This window comes from Triplophysa dalaica, chromosome 12 (genome assembly GCF_015846415.1).
Source record: "Triplophysa dalaica isolate WHDGS20190420 chromosome 12, ASM1584641v1, whole genome shotgun sequence".
Classification (NCBI taxonomy): Eukaryota; Metazoa; Chordata; class Actinopteri; order Cypriniformes; family Nemacheilidae; genus Triplophysa; species Triplophysa dalaica.
This window is the reverse complement of record NC_079553.1, coordinates 9,688,320-9,708,791: the sequence shown is the minus strand read 5'-3', so window position 1 is coordinate 9,708,791 and position 20,472 is coordinate 9,688,320. Positions and strand designations below refer to the sequence as shown.

At 40.9% G+C, this 20,472-nt stretch overlaps 3 protein-coding genes across 4 annotated transcripts; 1 reads left to right on the top strand and 2 right to left on the bottom strand.

Moving 5' to 3' along the window:
• Nucleotides 1-51: 51 nt before the first annotated feature.
• On the bottom strand, nt 52-2,512 carry zgc:174888 (uncharacterized protein LOC558116 homolog). Its single transcript, XM_056762731.1, has 5 exons — nt 2,126-2,512; nt 1,841-1,953; nt 1,552-1,620; nt 1,329-1,460; nt 52-1,100 (listed from the first exon to the last, which is right to left on the bottom strand). Exons 1-5 carry the CDS (start codon nt 2,136-2,138, stop codon nt 738-740), a joined length of 690 nt encoding a protein of 229 aa, XP_056618709.1. The 5' UTR covers nt 2,139-2,512; the 3' UTR covers nt 52-737.
• Nucleotides 2,513-3,512: 1,000 nt separating this feature from the next.
• flcn (folliculin) lies at nt 3,513-15,319 on the bottom strand. The gene is made up of 12 exons (XM_056763287.1): nt 15,022-15,319; nt 13,969-14,178; nt 13,691-13,837; nt 13,274-13,495; nt 12,916-13,082; nt 8,636-8,727; nt 8,223-8,386; nt 8,025-8,138; nt 6,167-6,290; nt 5,481-5,603; nt 5,252-5,354; nt 3,513-4,252 (listed from the first exon to the last, which is right to left on the bottom strand). Exons 2-12 carry the CDS (start codon nt 14,176-14,178, stop codon nt 4,045-4,047), a joined length of 1,674 nt encoding a protein of 557 aa, XP_056619265.1. The 5' UTR covers nt 15,022-15,319; the 3' UTR covers nt 3,513-4,044.
• A 243-nt stretch (nt 15,320-15,562) lies between these two features.
• On the top strand, nt 15,563-20,386 carry leng9 (leukocyte receptor cluster (LRC) member 9). 2 transcript variants are annotated; one of them, XM_056763289.1, is made up of 7 exons: nt 15,563-15,598; nt 15,972-16,052; nt 16,889-16,982; nt 17,186-17,325; nt 17,421-17,578; nt 17,691-17,856; nt 17,995-20,386. In XM_056763289.1, the coding sequence occupies exons 2-7, from the start codon at nt 15,986-15,988 to the stop codon at nt 18,960-18,962; spliced, it is 1,593 nt and encodes a 530-aa protein (XP_056619267.1). In that variant the 5' UTR covers nt 15,563-15,598; nt 15,972-15,985; the 3' UTR covers nt 18,963-20,386. The 2 variants fall into 2 exon arrangements, with proteins under 2 accessions (XP_056619267.1, XP_056619266.1); XM_056763288.1 differs by lacking the exon at nt 15,563-15,598 and adding an exon at nt 15,622-15,896.
• Nucleotides 20,387-20,472: the final 86 nt, after the last annotated feature.

Sequence of the window (20,472 nt, the reverse complement as noted above, 5' to 3'; positions counted from 1 at the left end):
ACCTGTATTATTCTGGTAGCCTATCATTTAATTGCACATGTAAGTCAATGCAAACATTTAACACAATCCGAAGAGATTTTATTTATATATAAAAATCTACATACAAAAACATTTACACAAAAAGGATATTAAATTGGTTGTGGTTGCATTGACAAACATCATCTACAGTCTTCAATGCAACATATCAATGAACGTAAACATGACATTGCCATTTAAATATGTATTTTCTAAATGAAATAGCTTGCTTATGCCTACACAGAATGCTGCTAAACTAATATAGTCTTAATATGGCTTATTGCATTTACTGTAGCTTTTACCGAGTGTGGTGTGTGAGAGACAGGCAAGGAAAACAACTTTTGGCTTCATGAATTCTCTACCTTTTTTAAACTACATTCAATGTAAAAAATATTCACGTTTCACCAGAACTAACATGGATGTTGACACATATTTTGATGATGACGGAAAGAGACATAGAAAAAATTAGTGCAAAAAATGTTGCAGACATCATACATGTTTGTACACAGTTGTGCTGTAGTGAACGGAGTAAGACATCACATTTGAAATGTTTCCAAAACATGCACATTCCCCTTTAAAACACAGTCCAGTTCATGCAGTTTGCGGAAATCTCTTGATCATCAACCACTTGATTTGGAAAGTAACTTCCTTGAAACTCATTCAAGCAAACCAAAGTCAAGGCAACACAGTAGCTGCTTTCTGCTGTCGGGTGACACAGATGATCAGATAAGACTTGCACATGTTACTATCCATAGATAAGATAAGATCCACCGAGACACACCTGGGAAACCTAACTCAGTATATCCACTTTTCGGACCAGGGTCAAACTGTATTTCACCCTTAACTCCTTCTATAAAAGGCTGATACTCATCCACCTGTTCATTGTTTTCCATATTTTCCTCATCTGATATCAGATCATCGTCCTCTTCTTCTTGACTTGGTATGGGGAAGATGCAGTGATCCTTTCCGAAAGCACAATCCAAACTGAGCCATCTTGAAAACAGGGAGGAGGTGAAGGAGAGCAAAGTCTCTGGTGTTGACTGAATCGATGGGAAAGCAGTGACATCTGGAGTTTCCAGAAATGTCTGCAGAAGGATTACAAAATGCTCTTATTAATAAACATATGCTACTGAACTGTTATGGCAAGTGAAGTAAAGACTTTTACAATCAGTCTTACTTATAATTAAGAATTGATTAAGAATAAATTAACTTCAGAATTAAATTAAATTCAGTAGAAATCAAAGATATATTTGGCAAGATCAGGTGGAATAATAAAATGCGTAACAAATATTCAAGATGATCCATTCCCTGACCTCTTCTGCTATCTTGTCCAGTGTGTATATCAGCTCAGTGATGAACATGTATTTGAGGTGAACTCTGTCGAGATACTGGACAAGCTTAATCCAGGAATTAGACAGAAACACAGCAGAGCTGAACACACAGCACTAAACACAGACAGAAAAACAGAAAAGTACACTGAAACCAAGACTAAACGGGTCACGTGACATCTTTTTCTATAGGGGCTATCAGTCTTACCGACTCATTGCACGGAGCGCTGTCGTTGAAATAATGAGACACTACGTAGTTCTTTGGAAAAACTTGTGGCTGTAACAGATATTAGGATGATTAATGTTTGGACCACATTTCATGAGGACGAAAAGACTAATAAAACGCAATTTCACGTTACTGAAATCTTACGATATTTTTACGACAAGCTGAGCACAAAACTAACGTACGTTACATCGGACAAAAATGAGTTAAAGCTACTCAGCAAGGACCGGTTCATTTGATCGTCACCGTTACATAAATAAACGGTTCAACTCACAAATCCAGTCGTCTTCTCTCTGTTGATGGTGCTCTGAAGATTTTTCACCGTCGTCTTCATAAAATCATCGCACCCACTTCCTTGAGCAGTCAATACTGATAGAAGTAACAGCACTGAAAAGGCAAACGATGCGTGTTGATCACAGCTCGCATTATATCTGTCTGCTCAAGATTTATAACATATGCAAAGTCTTGTTCTGCTCCTTATGACTTAATCACACACTTGGCAATGCATTCATTTATCATGCGCATCAATTGATATATTCGTCACACTAAACATGCGTACCTGTTGGTATCATGCTTCTACCGGCCAATGTGGGCTTTTCCCCATCATCTTCTCAGCGAGGTACAGATATCTGGTGAAACGTTATGAAGGAAGCTCGGTTCTTTTTATTGTGGTTTCCTTTATAAGAAACTACAAGATGTCACTGCTACTCTTTCTTCTCGACCCAACATGAGAGCTGCTCTCCATATGCTGTTCTTCTGGTTCAATCCCAGTCAAACACTTGAAATTCCTCAATCTCCTAAAAAAAAAGTCTTATGCATGGCAAGATACTCCTTTGTTTCAGTTGACTTTTCTTCTATTCCAATGACTTTATTTGAACCTTGAATTACTCCAGCTGCTTGCTCAATGAAAGTGAAAGTCTCAGTAGCTTAGTAGTCCTCTCCTCTTTCTCTCTCTGGTCTCCTCAGAGCTCCCCACCCCTTTACCTCATTAGCCAGCATGCACTCCCCCTTCTCCCCCTTCCCTACTCATTGCCCAATACATGGCCTTTCCCGGACTTGGTTGTGTGTTTTGGCAGTCTGTTTGTAAACCCCCCTACCATCCCAATTGAGGTATCAGTATCTGTGCCCTATTCCGTTTGACCCAATCCCGCCATGCGTGTGTACAGTGATGACTTACTGAACTAAAAGTATTCATTGGATGCATGTTTATGCAGCTGACATTGTAAAAGATGAATCATCGTCAGACATGTGATGATTATAAAATGATTACTCATCTATGGTGTCATTTTAAAAGACAAAGGATTTATAGTTTGTGGAATGGTTGGATCGAACAGTCACTTGACTGCATCAAGAAAATATGTTTTGAGTGCATAAAATCTGTGTGCATGGCTTGCCATACAAAATTGTTGAGTTGAAATAAATCGGTGAATGTGTTTCATCAGAAAGAAACTGTTATGCCAAAGTAAACATCCCTTGTGGATCTGAAATAAATGAATGCACGGTTAACCGTGCAAAGCAGAATATATCCTGGCAGTTATCCCACAGTCCTTAAGTGCAGTCAATCAGCTTGTGCGAAGAGGAAGAAGGATCTTGCTATCTTGCTCCTCATGGCAACGCTGGTTCTGCCATTGATAAATTACCAAAGTGATAAATCAAAAAAGGCACTCAGGAATTGTACAGCAAGTTAACTACTATTACCCTTCAGCTATTAGAATTTTTGACTTTAATGATCATCTTGCACACTTGAAAAGGGGGATTACCCTTATTCCTATAATTCCAGTGAAAAAGTTAAATGAAAGACTAGCACATGCTTGGGTAAACGCTATGTTTCCATTGAGGTACAGCTCATGTTAGCACAGGGTTTTGCAGCACAATGCAACACTTTGTAAACAAATTTGTACCTACAAAGATGATACACCAGCAACTTTAATAATGAATTCTAGCTATTAATGTTTACAAGCAGTCTCTTTATTTAGTATGTCTGAGGTTACAGCAAAAGCTTTTGATTTGAAATAAGTTATCAAATAATAAATAAATTGCTCATAAAATTTTGAATTCTCTTTCAGACGAGTCAGGCAACAGATCAACTGATGATGTGAATTATAAAATGCACACAGAAACTATTAAGAGACACCAATAAACTTCTAGCAGTCATCTGTCAACTCATCCTCTGTAACGTTAAACAAAGCCAGTGCACTGTTATACTCCATTTGTGTCCACACAAATGCACAGTGAAAAAGACAGAAAATGTACATGTCTGGTCATGACGGTAAAACAACATTCCATTAAAATGCACACATCTAACTAAACGTTTTAGGGGCTTGAATCACAGCTTTCACGTTCTCTCAAATATTCCTCTGTTCTACGACACAGGCCTGGTCCGCCTGGTCCCCATTCCAGTAATTCACACTTTCACACACACTTTCTTTTCATCAAACTCGAGCAATGAGTCCATTGTCCGCTCTCTCTCGTACTCTCTCACTGGCTCAGTGTTCTCTCTCCACCTCTCACAGCTGTCATCAGATGGCTCTTGTAAGTCTTGCTGAGTCCTGTCATCCAAAACTTAAGAAGCCGTACATTGTCCTCTTCTCCCGGCCCTGTGGCCCCCAGCAGGGCTAAAATCTTCTGAGTGTCCTCTTTACCTCTGCCATCCACTTTGGAGAACTTAAATAACACTTTTACTTTGCTGCAACAGAGAAAACAAGAGAAGACGTTGAGAAACAGTCCAAAGGGTCAAAACAAGAGCAATAGACACAGATGCGGAAAACAGGACACTGAGGAAATTGGGAATTGATGAAGAATGAGGGGAGGAAAGAAAATATGGAACATAAAAGAAAAACTGAAAAAATACAAGGAAAGTACCACATTATTTCCCATAATGTCTAACATATGAGACATGTCTAAAGTATCAGATCACTCTGTAAGATTCCTTGAATATTTTATATTTCTTTTCTAACAGTATATCAAAGACTTAAATAGTTAATAGGGATAACGGGGACAGTTCACCCAAAAATGAAAGTTCTGTCATCATTTACTCAGCCTCTTGTCATTTCAAACCTCTATGTTTTTAGATAAAGAATAAGATATTTTGAAGTATGTTGGTAACCAAACAATGGCGGTACACATTGAATTTGCAATTGACTTTGCACAAAACTGTATTAGTTTTTTGTGTATACAATAGAAGTGAATGGGCACCGCCATTGTTCGGCTACAGATATCCTTCAAAATATCTTCTTTTGTGTTCTGCATAAGAAAGAAAGTCACAACACTCTAATGTCACTTTAAATGTCTGAATTTTCGAATTCAACGATATTTAAAGCTAGACATTATATGATGTCAAACTATTTGAATAAAAAGGTAAAATTGCTAAATTGAGCATAATTTTCAAGTTTTTTTTGTTTTGCGATTTACCATTTCTTTGATAACATGCACTCCTGCTGGCATGAACTTCACAAATATGTGCAAAACCTAAAAAATAACTGTACATTTGCTTTTTTTCAGTTCCTTTTCTGTGTGTCTGATGCTAGTGTATATAACTACCTAATACATTTATAATAAACGTAACTATAGTATATAAAAAAACTATATGAAATTTTTTGAGGGATTGTGCAATTACATATTGTCAGGCATCTCTATGTATGTCAGACTAGACAGATTTGAAGTAAAAGACAAAATGTGTGCTTACTTCATCCACTCTTCTTTAAGACAGAGCAGGCAGAGAGACACCACCTCCACTGACAGATTCTCGTTAGAAAGAGCCACTTCAATTTTATTTAACAAAGTTGGGCCTGAAAAACGATAAAAACAAATTAAGGTTTGTTGAGAAAACGTAGTGTCTTTCAGGTCATATTTAATAAATAAACCACATAAAATCACGTTTGAAAATATCATTTTGTGCTCCCCCAGGCATTTACCTTTGTCCACGGGTTGGTTGTTTGGACTGCTAATGTTGAAATGGTAGAGTGAGAGAATGTAATCGTCCACAGGATTTACGCAATCACGCTCGGCATTAAGAACATCCACCAGCACTGAAAACTCTGAGAGATTGAGGGAGTGAGAAAGAAAAATATAAGAATGATGGCATTTATTTATGGCAGTCTGGTAATGCAGGGGCATCTTTTAACCACTGAACTTTAAGATGAACCGGACACTTGAGTTATGAAACATTTTCACAGTGTTTAGAAAGAAAACAGACACACAGAAGTTGAGAAATACGCTGTAAATCCCATTATGACAAAGAACACCCATAAGTCTTCACTGTATTCCACTGTGTGTGTGTGCGACTTGATTAAAATGTAACATCTTCTTATGAAAATAGTATCTCCACCTAGAATGAGTAGATAAAGATTATGAAACATTTTCACTGCTGGACGGAGCACAACTGTTATTTGTCAGTGTGACTAATGTGTGCTATTGAAAGGGTAACATAAAAACACAGTGGGTATAGGTTCAAAACCCTCGGGGTTAGAGTTATTTGTTATATGTTATGTCTGTTTATGAGATGTTGAGAAAAGTGAACACGTATTGTGTTTTAGAGAGTGAAATTAACCAGTGTTGTTGAGCAAAAACTGCAGATGTTTTACAGAGTAACACCAGTTACCTGAAGAACTGACATGTGCAGGGATCACTACATCAGGACTTAACCCAAGAAAGTTGCATCGATATGCTTCTTCATATTGAGGACTGTATGAAATGGCTCGCACACAGCCAACTGGAAGCAAAGCCTTTGAAATTATAAGAATTTAGGATTAGAACTGAATTCACAATTATGATTCAATTATGATATTTACTGACATGTTTTAAAACACATAAATAAAGCTTAAATTCCAATTCATCTTTCGTTTTTTTTTATTTTGTTCACTCTTTTTTGGCCAATGAATCGTACTCAAACTACAAGTGTAGGAATGTGAAGAGAGAAAGTAAGCATTGTAGCTCTTAAGGCAAAAATGTAACTGGGTACAGAATTATTGACGATATTATCAAATTAAGTGTAGTATTAACATAATTTTGATAATTGTGTTTTTATATCACGGTTAAATTGTAAATCCCCATATTTTACAGTATAGAGCTGTGCATTAGTGGCAGTTTCACACAGGGGTGCTGCAACAGGGGGGGGAGGATGAGGATGATTAACAGGGCCCTCGTTTCACTGGGGGCCCATCAGAACCCGCGTGTGTATGTCCGTGTCCCCTAAGAGGTTTGCATGATCGCTTTTAAAAAGACGTAAGCGGATCATTCAGCGAAGCGGCACTGGCGCTGCAGCGCTTCACAATTTTTGAAGTTTTTTTAAAAAGAAGGTGATTAACGTTCCGTTTTGTGTTATGGTCCTATAAGCTATTTAATTAACATAAACTATCAATTCCATCAGTTACACACCCCAATGTTTTGTAACATAATATGCCAAGAAAGTATTTTTATGCATTCAAGAATCGAGTTGATTGTGATGAGCTGTAAAAAAAACTGAAACGCAACAAAGGCTTATCTATTCCATTCATGTATGTTAAAGCTTCTCACCTAGCGACAGCTTTAAGAATCAATCAAAATGTATATTGTAATCTGCTATCGTTATTCTCGATCGTTTCATTTAAGACAGTGGTTCTCAAATGAGGGTACGTGTACCCCCGGGGGTACTTTGGGGTACTGCAGGGGGTAAGTGAGAGAAACTGACATTTAGGAATAAATAATGAAAATCAATAAATTATGATAATAGTATTTTTATATGAAATTAGGACTACACAAAGATGCATAAAAAATAAATAATAAATTTAGATATGATAACTGTTTGACTCTCATTTCACTGTATTTTAAAGTAAAATGTTGTTGTCTGGTCAAGGGGTACTTGGCTTGGAAAAATCATAATAAGGGGTACTTAAGCCTAAAAAGTTTGAGAACCACTGATTTAAGTCATTGTAGAATCCTGTTGATAAAAACAGTCCTTAAAATAATTTAAGAGTATAGCAGTTTTCTCGAATAATGTAATGAGTTCCTTAATTATCTGTCGTTATTTTTGCTTTACTGAAGCTACTGGTGTGTAAAACCTGTTATGAATATGATGAGAACAATAATAATACAAGCTATACAAGCTTTGGTCAAGCATTTCTTGACCTAGTCTTATTTAAGGGAAAAAGTAAACTTGTTGTTTGCCATTGTTTAAATGCTATAATTTTATTGGTGTGTGTAACAGCTCAAGTATGTGTGCAAAAGTATTTGTAACTTGGTAATGTAATTAATATTTTGGTTTAGTTTTTATTTATAGACTAAGATTCACAGACTAATTTTTAATGAATTATTAAACCGTTAAAATGTATTTCTGTTTTGTCCCTTATTGAAAGCAATATGCAATCACTTGGGTGTCTGGGGTACAAATTAGTCAATTGGACTAATAATACAAATTAGAGGGCCCAGAATCCCTAGCGGCACCCCTGGTTACACATGATGGAATCAGGTATTTAGCTGACCTTTAATACATTAAAAGCTGACTGTATGAGCCCAGGATCTGCACTTCTCCATATGACTTGGTTTCCCATGAGAACATGCCATGCCAGTTGTCGAAAATCAGAGGCACCAAGGACCTGACAATCAAAAGTAGTGTGGTTTGATATAACATTTATGGAAAGTAAGTTACATTTAAGTGAATTGGTGCTTGAATCTTTTACCTGTCTTAAATGTCTCAGTGATTTAAACTTTGGGCCAGGAAGGTCCTCTTGTCTACCGTCATCACACTGAAAATCTGTGCCCTGCAAGCTATCTGATTGGCTTGGTTGTGGATTCGATCCACCCCCTTCGGCACCATCCCAACCAATCATCTCTTCTTCTTGTTCTGAAAGACAATTGATTAGAATATCACTGTCAACATAACAATACAGTATAACTTTGGATTACGGTAGGTCATGCTGCAAACAATCCCCATTATAGAAAAAAACATATATATGTTGTATATGTATATATATATATGTATATAGTATGTGTATTCAAAACGTTTGATTTCTTATTTTTCTAGCAAAAAACTGACATGTTTGTAATTATTTTGAAAAGAATTTGACTGAATTACTCAATTTAGGAGAGTTACCAGTTTGTCTTTCGATGAGCACCAATGTGTCTTCTGTGGGTGCTCCCTCTAAAAGCTTCTCAGTCAACCGGCTGCCACAGGCTTTCAGCAACCTGCAGCACAGAGGAACATTAACAAAGTGAAAGCTGGAAATAGAAATTACATGCACAGCCAATGTTTATGTATTAGATATCGAAACCTTAAATTGTGCAAACTAATTTAGTGACAGAAAAAGTTTATTGTTTATTGTAGAGCTATTTTTAGAATATGTCTTCTGTTTCATCCTAATGGTTGAGGTGCCAGCACATGAGCTGCTTCAACATACAATATGTAGTGTTTAAATGTTTTTATTTTGGGCTTAGTCCTCTCTTAAGATTCATCTTCCTTGAATTGCCTGTCTTAATAAAAAATTACATAACAAATTTTATGTACAACAAAACTCTATGGAAAATGTTTAGAATATTTTGATACTATTGTATCTTTTTGATTTTGATAACTACTGTTCATCGTGACCTTAAGTGTATTGTTACACCCCTATTTACTGATAATGAGAAATTGAGCCCCTCCTTGAACTGCCACCTTCACGTGGTGGAGGGGTTTGAGTACCCGAAAGACCCTAGGAGCTATGTTGTCCGGGGCTATATGCCCCTGGTAGGGTCTCCCAAGGCAAACAGGTCCTAGGCGACGGGTCAGACCAAGAGCGGTTCAAAAAAACCCATATGATGACCACAATTTCGAGGACCGTGACGTCGCCCGGTATGGCGCAGCCGGGGCCCCACCCTGGAGCCAGGCCCGGGGTTGGGGCTCGTATGCGAGCGCCTGGTGGTCGGACCTCCCCCCATGGGGTCCGGCCGGGCTCAGCCCGAAGGAGCGACGTGGGGCCACCCTCCCGTGGATTCACCACCTACAGGAGGGACCGTAAGGGGCCGGTGCAAAGTGGAACGGGTGGTAGTCGAAGGCGGGGGCCTCGACAACCCGATCCCTGGACGCGGAATCTAGCTCTAGGGACATGGAACGTCACCTCTCTGACGGGGAAGGAGCCGGAGCTTGTGCGTGAGGTTCAGAGATTCCGACTAGAGATAGTCGGGATCACCTCTACGCACAGCTTGGGCTCTGGAACCACACTCCTCGAGGGAGGATGGACTCTTTACCACTCTGGAGTTGCCAAGGGTGAGAGGCGGCGGGCTGGTGTGGGTTTGCTTATAGCCCCCCAGCTCAGCCGCCATGTGTTGGAGTTTACCCCGGTGAACGAGAGGGTCGCTTCCCTGCGCCTCCGGGTCGGGGATAGGTCTCTCACTGTCGTTTGCGCCTATGGGCCAAATGGCAGTGTAGAGTACCCGGCCTTCTTGGAGTCTCTGGGAGGGGTGCTGGAAAGCGCCCCGACTGGGGACTCCGTCGTTCTGCTGGGTGACTTCTACGCCCACGTGGGCAGCGACAGTGACACCTGGAGGGGCGTGATTGGGAGGAACGGCCCCCCTGATCTGAACCCGAGTGGTGTTCTGTTATTGGACTTCTGTGCGAGTTACAGTTTGGCCATAACGAACACCATGTTCAAGCATAAGGGTGTCCATCAGTGCACATGGCACCAGGACACCCTTGGCCGGAGGTCAATGATCGACTTTGTTGTTGTTTCATCTGACCTACGGCCATATGTCTTGGACACTCGGGTGAAGAGAGGGGCGGAGCTGTCAACCGATCACCACCTGGTGGTGAGTTGGATCCGATGGCGGGGGAGGAAGCTGGACAGACTCGGCAGACCCAAACGTACTGTGAGGGTCTGTTGGGAACGTTTGGCCGAATCGCCTGTCAGAGAGATCTTCAACTTCCACCTCCGGCAGAGCTTCGACCAGATCCCGAGGGAGTCTGGAGATATTGAGTCCGAGTGGACCATGTTCTCCACCTCCATTGTCAACGCAGCCACTCGGAGCTGTGGCCGTAAGGTCTCCGGTGCCTGTCGAGGCGGCAATCCCCGAACCCGGTGGTGGACACCGGAAGTAAGGGATGCCGTCAAGCTGAAGAAGGAGTCCTATCGGGCCTGGCTGGCTTGTGGGACTCCCGAGGCAGCTGACAGGTACCGACAGGCCAAGCGGACTGCAGCCCGGGTGGTTGGGGAGGCAAAAACTCGGGACTGGGAGGAGTTCGGCGAGGCCATGGAGAAGGACTATCGGTCGGCCTCGAAGAGATTCTGGCAAACCGTCCGACGCCTCAGGAGGGGGAAGCAATGCCCCACCAACGCTGTTTACAGTGGAGGGGGGCAGCTGTTGACCTCGACCGGGGATATCATCGGGCGGTGGAAGGAATACTTCGAGGATCTCCTCAATCCCGCCGTCACGTCTTCCATTGAGGAAGCAGAGGCCGAGGGCTCAGAGGCGGACTCGCCCATCACCCGGGATGAAGTCACCGAGGTAGTCAAGAAACTCCTCGGTGGCAGGGCACCGGGGGTGGATGAGATCCGTCCTGAGTACCTCAAGTCTCTGGATGTTGTGGGGCTGTCTTGGCTGACACGCCTCTGCAGCATCGCGTGGCGGTCGGGGACAGTGCCCTTGGACTGGCAGACCGGGGTGGTGGTCCCCCTTTTTAAGAAGGGGGACCGGAGGGTGTGCTCCAATTACCGGGGGATCACACTTCTCAGCCTCCCCGGGAAAGTCTATGCCAGGGTACTGGAGAGGAGAATCCGGCCGATAGTAGAACCTCGGATTCAGGAGGAACAGTGTGGTTTCCGTCCCGGTCGTGGAACACTGGACCAGCTCTATACCCTCTTCAGGGTGCTGGAGGGTTCATGGGAGTTTGCCCAACCAATCCACATGTGTTTTGTGGATTTGGAGAAGGCATTCGACTGTGTCCCTCGCAGCATCTTGTGGAGGGTGCTCCGGGAGTATGGGATTCGGGACCCTTTGCTAAGGGCCATCCGGTCCCTGTACGACCGGAGCAGGAGCTTGGTTCGCATTGCCGGCAGTAAGTCAGACTTGTTTCCGGTGCATGTTGGACTCCGGCAGGGCTGCCCTTTGTCGCCGGTTCTGTTCATAATTTTTATGGACAGAATTTCTAGGCGCAGCCAGGGGCCGGAGGGCGTCGGGTTTGGTGACCACACGATTGCATCTCTGCTCTTTGCGGATGATGTCATCGTGCTGGCCCCATCAGACCAGGACCTTCAGCATGCACTGGGACGGTTTGCAGCCGAGTGTGAAGCGGCTGGGATGAGAATCAGCACCTCCAAATCTGAGGCCATGGTTCTCAGCCGGAAAAGGGTGGCTTGCTCACTTCAGGTAGGTGGAGAGTTCCTGTCTCAAGTGGAGGAGTTCAAGTATCTGGGGGTCTTGTTCACGAGTGAGGGAAGGATGGAGCGGGAGATTGACAGACGGATCGGTGCAGCTTCTGCAGTAATGCAGTCGCTGTACCGGTCTGTCGTGGTGAAGAAGGAGCTGAGCCGCAAAGCGAAGCTCTCGATTTACCGGTCAATCTACGTTCCTACTCTCACCTATGGTCATGAGCTGTGGGTCATGACCGAAAGGACAAGATCCCGGATACAGGCGGCCGAAATGAGCTTTCTCCGCAGGGTGGCCGGGCGATCCCTTAGAGATAGGGTGAGAAGCTCGGTCACTCGGGAGGAGCTCAGAGTAGATCCGCTGCTCCTCCACATCGAGAGGGGCCAGCTGAGGTGGCTCGGGCATCTTTTCCGGATGCCCCCTGGACGCCTTCCCGGTAAGGTGTTCCGGGCATGTCCCACCGGGAGAAGACCCCGGGGAAGACCTAGGACACGCTGGAGGGACTATGTCTCCCGGCTGGCCTGGGAACGCCTCGGTGTCCCCCCGGAAGAGCTGGAGGAAGTGGCTAGGGAGAGGGAAGTCTGGGCATCCCTGCTTAGACTGCTGCCCCCGCGACCCGGCCCGGATAAGCGGTAGAAAATGGATGGATGGATGGATGGAGAAATTGAGAAATGCATGGACAAACAGAACTCTAGTTTGTGTTTTCACCTGCTCACATTTAAGTAATCAATATGTGTAGTTTTTTCTGCAACTGGTCCCAGTTGCATAAAGTGTGCAGCGTATCCGGTTTAGACACAGTATAAGACCGTGTCTTAAAAACTAGTCTCACAGGCTAGCAATTAATTTGGATTAATCAGTCTTACTTTTCATATTTCAATAAGCCCAGTCTACCTTTTTATGTAATTTTTATGTAAAAGTTATGACTAGTCTTGAAGAAAAAAATTAGATGACTAACTTCTAAGACTAGTCTAAGTAGTTTATGCAACCGGCCCCTGACTCAATGAATACGGATCCTAAATGTTTTACATTACATACCAGCTGAATGAGGAGTGAAGACTGGCCCACAGGTTGGGGTGCTGAGTCAGGGATGTGAGCGAGCGGGCAGCATTGCCACTGCGCTGATGAGGGAACACTGCAGGAGAAAATGCGCCGTTCATACGCACTGCCCTCTGAGGACACACACACTGCTCGCTGTCAAACACCTGCAGGTCAAAGTTAAAGTTATTATATGGTCTTTCATAGTGACAAAGGATACAAATTGGTAGCAAGAAATGCTGCGTTGAGTGCCACTTGAGCTAAAACAAACCAAAAGTTGTGAGAATAATACTAAAGGTGTCAGAGTAAACCACACTCCATTTATTTCAACTAAAGATTGGGTGCCATATTCCAGCACCTTGAGAGCTGTGCTTTGTAGACTCTGAATAGTTAGCCGCAGGTGGCGTAAAAGGAATGGCCAGGAGTTGATGAGGTAGATCCTGTCCATGGCCACCACGACGATGCTGTACCAGCGCTGGAAGCCCCGTGCGAGGCTGTCTTTAATAAAAAATGTATGGGAGAAAACAAATCCATGCTGTTCATCCCCAAAGAAGATGGGCCCTTCCCTACCAGGACAAACCTAAAAGGTCACAAAAAACAAGAATGAACATAAACAATATATTGATATGAATATGATAATCTGAACCTAATATGATATCTATTCAAATCAGTCAAGTAATTTTCTTTTTAGATCAAGATTAGACCAGACAAACTGATTGACGTAGACATTATTAATAGACATTATGTAAATGTTCTCTCTCATAAACATATTCACCTCACAGCTAAGGCTCCGCACACATGCCTGTCGCACCACGCTAAAGAGCTGCGGCTGGCGTGGGTGTTGATGGCTCAGATAGCGAATGCCAGTCTCACTGTCCACACTCACAAAGCCTGGGTGGGATACAGGTAGAGCGCGACAGCCCTGGTGCAAGAAATATAGATATTGGAGATGGATGAGTAATTGATACCATTTCATAATTAGAAGATGAGGTGCTAACTAGGGTTTTATCTGTATATACATATACGCCACATACTGTATACTTTTTCACTTACCTCACACATATCGGCCCTTTGTGTGGCAGAGCTGTTGGCCCTCATGGTGAGACCCTCTCCCTCCCTGTCCGCCTCTCGGTCCCGGTCATAAGGAATGCCAGATCCAGGCTGCTGGGGAGATGGGGAGGGAGGGTGAACAGCTTCTGTACAAAACAGTGTCCGTGGGCCATGGAGTTCACAGAAGTGGCAAAGGGCAACTAAAGCGTTCATCTAGAGAAACATCAAAATATTAACTTCGAATAAACATCTATGTGTTACACCATATCAGATATTGAACATTACATAAGGCTGCTTTTCAGAGGCAGATCATTAGATCAATCTAAAATACCAGATACAAAACATTACTATATATCATATTTATTTCTAAAATGTACAATAAGTGTATATGGGTCAATGACAAATAAGATTCTCAAGAAGAAAAAAAAAATATTTTAAGCAAAACAGTTTGAAAATGTATTTTTATGTCCAAAAAAATGTATTGTGTTGATTTATATTGGTTTTACAGCATTTTAGGGAGCATTAATTCATTATTAAACAAGATTTCTGATTTTACCACCCAGAAAATGTCAGGTGGTGCGACCATATATTCATTTAAAATAATATACATTTAATGTATTTAGCACTGAGTATTTTTCCCCTCATATATAAGAAATTTAACATAAAATCATGCCAAAATATTTTATTAAGAATTTTATTGAGAAAATTAACATTTATTTCTCAGTTTTGTTCTCTGTTTGTATGTTTGGACGGTCGCACCACCTGACATTTTTGGTCTTTCAAACACCAAAACTCAAAAAATCTATTGAATTTCAATAAAATGAAAATGGTTTCTTATAAAGGACATATTGTAGATCCATTTGATATATGACATGTATTTATTCAAATTCTTTTTAGGAAAATAATGAATTTGGACACAAAAAATACATGTCACGTCATTGACCCATATACTTTATTTTGGATGCGTCATATCAAAAAATCCAACATTGATTTAACTTGACTATCAGTTAATGTCTTTCTAATATGGTGTACTAAATATAAAATTAAATTCCTTACCTTTATTATTAAACGGTTACAGCTATAGCACCGACGGTTACGTCCATTAAACTATCATGAACAAAACAGTACAACGGGGAGCACTGACAGCAACTTATCCACAGGCTGTGGTATGATTATTACAAACAATATAATAGTTTCTTACTACGCCTCACAGTCAACATAATGGGAATGGCATCTTCAACGATGTACTTCCAAAATCGTTGCCAAAACACGATCGTAGTTATTAGTTTTATTGTGTTTACATCGTAAGTCCATCCTGTCTCCGTCTCGTGTGTCATGTGATTATGGAAGTCACGCGCTTGAAGCATAACAGCGTGTACGTGACTCGCATACAGCTGGTCTTGTCTCTCACACTGAATTGAAATCTATGCATTGATTTAAAACCAAGGTCATATTTTGTTGTTGTAGGCGTTAAACGTCAAAGCCACATATGTGTTTTATATCTCATGTGCATTCATAGATTACGCTCAGCGTTTTAAATCCGTGAAAAAACTCTAGACAACTACAGTTCCCATAAGCACACGCGAGGTGAAACCGGAACTTACGTTTGTGACCATTACCTAGCAGCTCTCCTGTAAGTATCAAGTATGCTCGAAAAATCACTGTGTTCTGTAATTATTCTGTAAATTATACATAATTTATATACAGATCCTTATAAGACAACAGTTGAGTTAAGGACGTTTCGAGTTTTGTTGTGTCATTTGTGTGTATGATGTAGCAAATTGAAGTACATAATTACAACTACTGTATGAGTCATTTGTACCGGATGATGTCATTATGTATACGTTAACACTAACTTTCAACCTAGTTGTGTGTGTGTGTATGCAAGCTGGCTGGTTCAGCATCCCACATATTATCAAAAAAATCTTTAGGTAAAAAGTTATCGGATTTTTAACATTTGTACATTCTGTATTTGATTGACTATAAATGGAATGTGTGTGTTTCAGTGAAGCTGTCAAATATGGAGTTTAAGGAAGAGACTACAAAGGAAAGCTTTACAGAGGATTCTGACGGACAAATCCACAGCGGTAATGTTAAGTCTTTAACTAAGAGTAATCAGTTTCTGTTGACTTCATATTGACTTTGTCATATAAAATGAAGTGTGTAAAAACTGTTTTTTTTTGTATTCTTTAATGTTGTTTTAAGTATAGCTATCCTTATAATTTTGTTTGTTATACACTAAACTAAATTGGACTAATTTATTAAGATTTTTTATCATCTTGTATGTTTCTCTTTTAAAACAATAAAGGTCAGGTCAAGCTACAGATTAAGTTCTTTTGTCCACTATGCAAATGACCTAAAGATGGCAGTAAACAGCCTTTTAAACATTGTCTACCCAGTCAAGTCAATTCATATACATTCTTAGCGGAAACATTATACAAAAACACACAAATAGAGTTCTACCTAACACCCAGTATTGTGCCATTAAAGAAGTTATTGTGCTGTTCTCAATTAACAACTCCTCATGCGTGAGCCTCCAAAAGGTAAATCCGTGTGCTGCATTGAGGCACCTGAATAAAAATTTGTTTTTATGTATTTTAAAATGTAAAGGTAAGTTAAGGGTTATAAAGGTTAAAGGTATGTTTGTTTATTACGTCACACCAGACATATTTAAGTGTAGGTGGTGGGTGGGGTTGAAGATTGGGTTTGAAACAGCTACATACTTTAGCCGTTTGGTTCATCACTTCTTCACATCCAAAACACGTCTAAATAAAAAATAATCTGGACTACAATCCACTTTAATATACTGATTCAGGCTATTCGGTTCAAGTTTAAAACATGTTTATGCTGTGTATGGTGTCCATATATGAATGTATTGGTGATCCTGGTCTGTGTTATATAACTTAACTGTACTTTACTTCAGATGAGCCAAAACAAGAAACAAGCAAAGGCAACATTTGCCAGCACTTCCTCTTGGGCAGATGTCATTTTGGTGACAGATGTCGACTATCTCACAGGTCTGTCATTCACTTTGGATGTAGTCAGTAATGACTAGTCTCATTATAGGCCTGCTTATCTCTGTTTGAACAGCAGAAGACTTTCTGTATCTGACTCATTTTGTGTGTGAGCGAGATGTAAATGTCGATAGGCCTTGGGTATATGCATTATAGCTTCTAATGTTAGTACATAAATAATGCATCACTCTTTTCTGTCTTCATAGTTTGCCTGATGTCCCTCAAACCACACAGGCAGAGGACCATGACAAAATGGTCCCAGAAAAGCAGAGCAAGAGCCAGAAGAATGGAAAAAAGATTCACACCGATAAGAAAGAAAAGCTTGACATAAAGACAGCAAGAGAAGGTGTGATACTGTATTTAATAACGAAATGTACATAAAATGAAGGCAGAAGCACTGTACCTTTCAAATTTCTTTTTCAAAAAAATCTTTTTTCTCAGAGCGTAGGAAGAAACCACGCATGCGCACTGCAGATGATGTTATCTCTAGAATTATATGGGACCCCACAGTGGATGCAGCTGACTTTGTGGTCGGTCATCTGGATCGTTTTCTTGGGGTGCTGGAACGCCCGTTCTCAGACTTCTCGTGGGATACGGAGGTGTGTAAAATCAGAACCACGTTCATATGATTCATTATCATCTGTGAAGTTTATCTATGGCCATGGACCAAATGTAAAATACATTTTAGCAGTATGTCACTGTTCTCAATAGGTGTGCGACTGTGACTTCTATGAGGAGCTGGCTCTCCCACGTCATAGGATTCAGTACTTTAGCTACAAAGGCCAGCGTGTGTGGGATAAAGACAGTCGTACTGACAGGGTGTTCGGCTCCACAGGGCAGACTATTTTGCCTCCTTTTAGAGGTGTAAATCAACAAGGTAAAGATCTTATATTGGCTGGGAAACAGACTTTAATACTCCCCTTGCTACTAGTGTTCTGTTTCCCAGACCGGTTACTGCAAAATATTATGCTGGAGTAAAACACTCTCAAATTTCTTGCATTTATTCAATCTTTAGAAAATTTTACACATAACACTGGGCAACACGAAGAGACTACCAACACAGCAGATGTTTCAAACAACCTAGAGGAAACTGCATCTGATTCTTCTAAAGGATCTGATGTTGCAACAGAAGCAAACAAACAAGATGATGGAAATGCTGAAGATGAAATTTGTAGTGACGGATCACTTTTGCAAGAAGAATCTGGGCAAAATGAAGACAAAAAGATAGAGGTTGCTGAAGATGGTTTGACTCAGTCGGCAGAGGAGCTATCTATCACTAAGAAAGGAGAACAGACTGAAATAGAGGAAGAATGGAAGGATAAATGGGATGGGGAGGGAGAAACAGAAGCTGAGCCTCCCTCATCCATACCGCAAGAGCCACGGTCTATCCGTCCACCACGCAGACCCACTCACTTCATCTGTTTCCGCGTGGACTCCCCCGCCGCTCTTCAGGCCTTCCAGCGGTGTCAGAGGAAAGTTCTGTCCCACCTTCCCCAGTCTGAACCACTGTGGGTCGACCCAGCGACATTACACGTCACTCTCTCCCTGCTCGTCCTTAGTGGCCCTGAGGAGGTCAGAGTTGCTGGCGAACTCCTTCGTGCCACAATCATAAATTCCCACAAAGCGCCTATTTCGGTGTCCTTCATGCCAAAACTGAAGCATTTCAATGGGACTGTTCTCCATGTGACCCCTCAACCAATCTGCGATATCCAGAGCTTGAATTCCCCTCTGCAGGAGGTTTTCAGGGAGAAGGGCTGGCTTCATCGCCATTCACGATGTCCCTCGTACCATCTCACCCTGGCCAAAGCACAGGAGAAAAGGACAGAGAAGATGTTTGAAGGAATAGGGTCTGTGAAACTGGCCAAAGATGTGAACTTTGGCAAACTAGAAGTAAATAAACTTTATCTTTGTGTAAACGGTCATCCTAAAACTGAGAGCGGTTTCTACCAGGTTGTATGTGCTGTTCAGGTTCCAAATGTATGAATGTGCTTGTTTTTTATCACCACGACTCCGTCCGTGATAATGATTATAACCAAATCAAAGGATTTCTTTTCAATAAAAAATGAAATTGTTTTAGATTCAAAATCTTACCCATGTCCCCCAATATTCCTTAATAATATAATGCACGTTTTTTAAGGGATAGTTCACCGTTAAATGAAAATTCTATCATAATTTATTCAACCTCATATCATTCAAACCTTTAAAACTTTATTTTATCTTAAGAGCACAAAATAAGTTATTTTAAAGAATGTTGATAAGAAAAATGTTCGTCCCTATTGACTTTTCTATTAGCTTTTTCATTTTGGAGTAAACTATCCATTTAAGGGCTGAATAGGTTGATCTTTCTAAAATTCATATTTTTAACCAATATTAACCATGTTTGCAATTTTTATTGCAATGTGAAAACTTTCTTTCCAAGCATTGATATTACTAACACATTATCAAATAAAAGTCCCATTTCAGTAACTGAACTACATTGAAGTCTCTAACCTACATACCTGAATACAATTCAGCTGAATCTTAAAATGATACATTTCATACTTATTATTACAGTTGGTACTTTATATTTTGTACATTCATCAACACATATAACATGCCTCTTTATTTTGAGGTTTGTGCATTTATTTATCATTGCTCGGGTAAACACAAACACTTACATATGATACATCTGCTTCTTATATTTTTTATTACTGCTAATTGTAAGAGGCTCAGTGGCTCCAGCCCTGGCAGTGTTTTTGGATCACATATCGAATTAGACGTGATGGCAAGAGCGCCATTTTTCTTGAAAGTGGACGGCATATAAATAAGTAAAACGTCATGTATTTCAACTGTTTTTATAGCACAAGTATTTAATAATTTAACATTCAACAAACAACTCTGAACAGCTGTACATTTGGCTCCTTGAATGTCTTGAGATCTATTATTTCAAAAGAGATCATATCAAACTAAATGAAGCATTTTATGATTTCTTTCCATGCCTTGCAATTGTGTGTGATACAGTAGCAGCACTGTTTGAGATATGACTGGGGAAGTCTTACATACGTAGTATAATTTTGTATTTCCTCTTGGATACACCATACTACGCGTACATGAGTGGTTGTGCGCTCTCTTATTCTCTCCATCCCTCCCTCATGTGCTTCTCTATCTCGCACCCTTCCCCCATCCTCTCGCTTTCTCTTTCAGTGACACAGAAAAACCAACACCACCCTCCCTCTCTCATGCATTCATGCCCCCCATATTCCCATGCACACAAATACCCATCTCTCCATCCCTCGCTCGGCTGTTGTTTTCGTTGTATTTCTTAAATCTCGATCAAACCATAGTTTGGCATCTCTTTCTTGCTTACCATTTACTTTCTTTCCATGGTAAATGATACCACACAAAAATAAATAACCAGAATTATTTTATGCTCTTCCTAGAGGATTTATTTATGTTATGCACAAATGAACATCTTTCTCTCAGTTTTCTTTTGACATAAGAGTTGAATATCTGT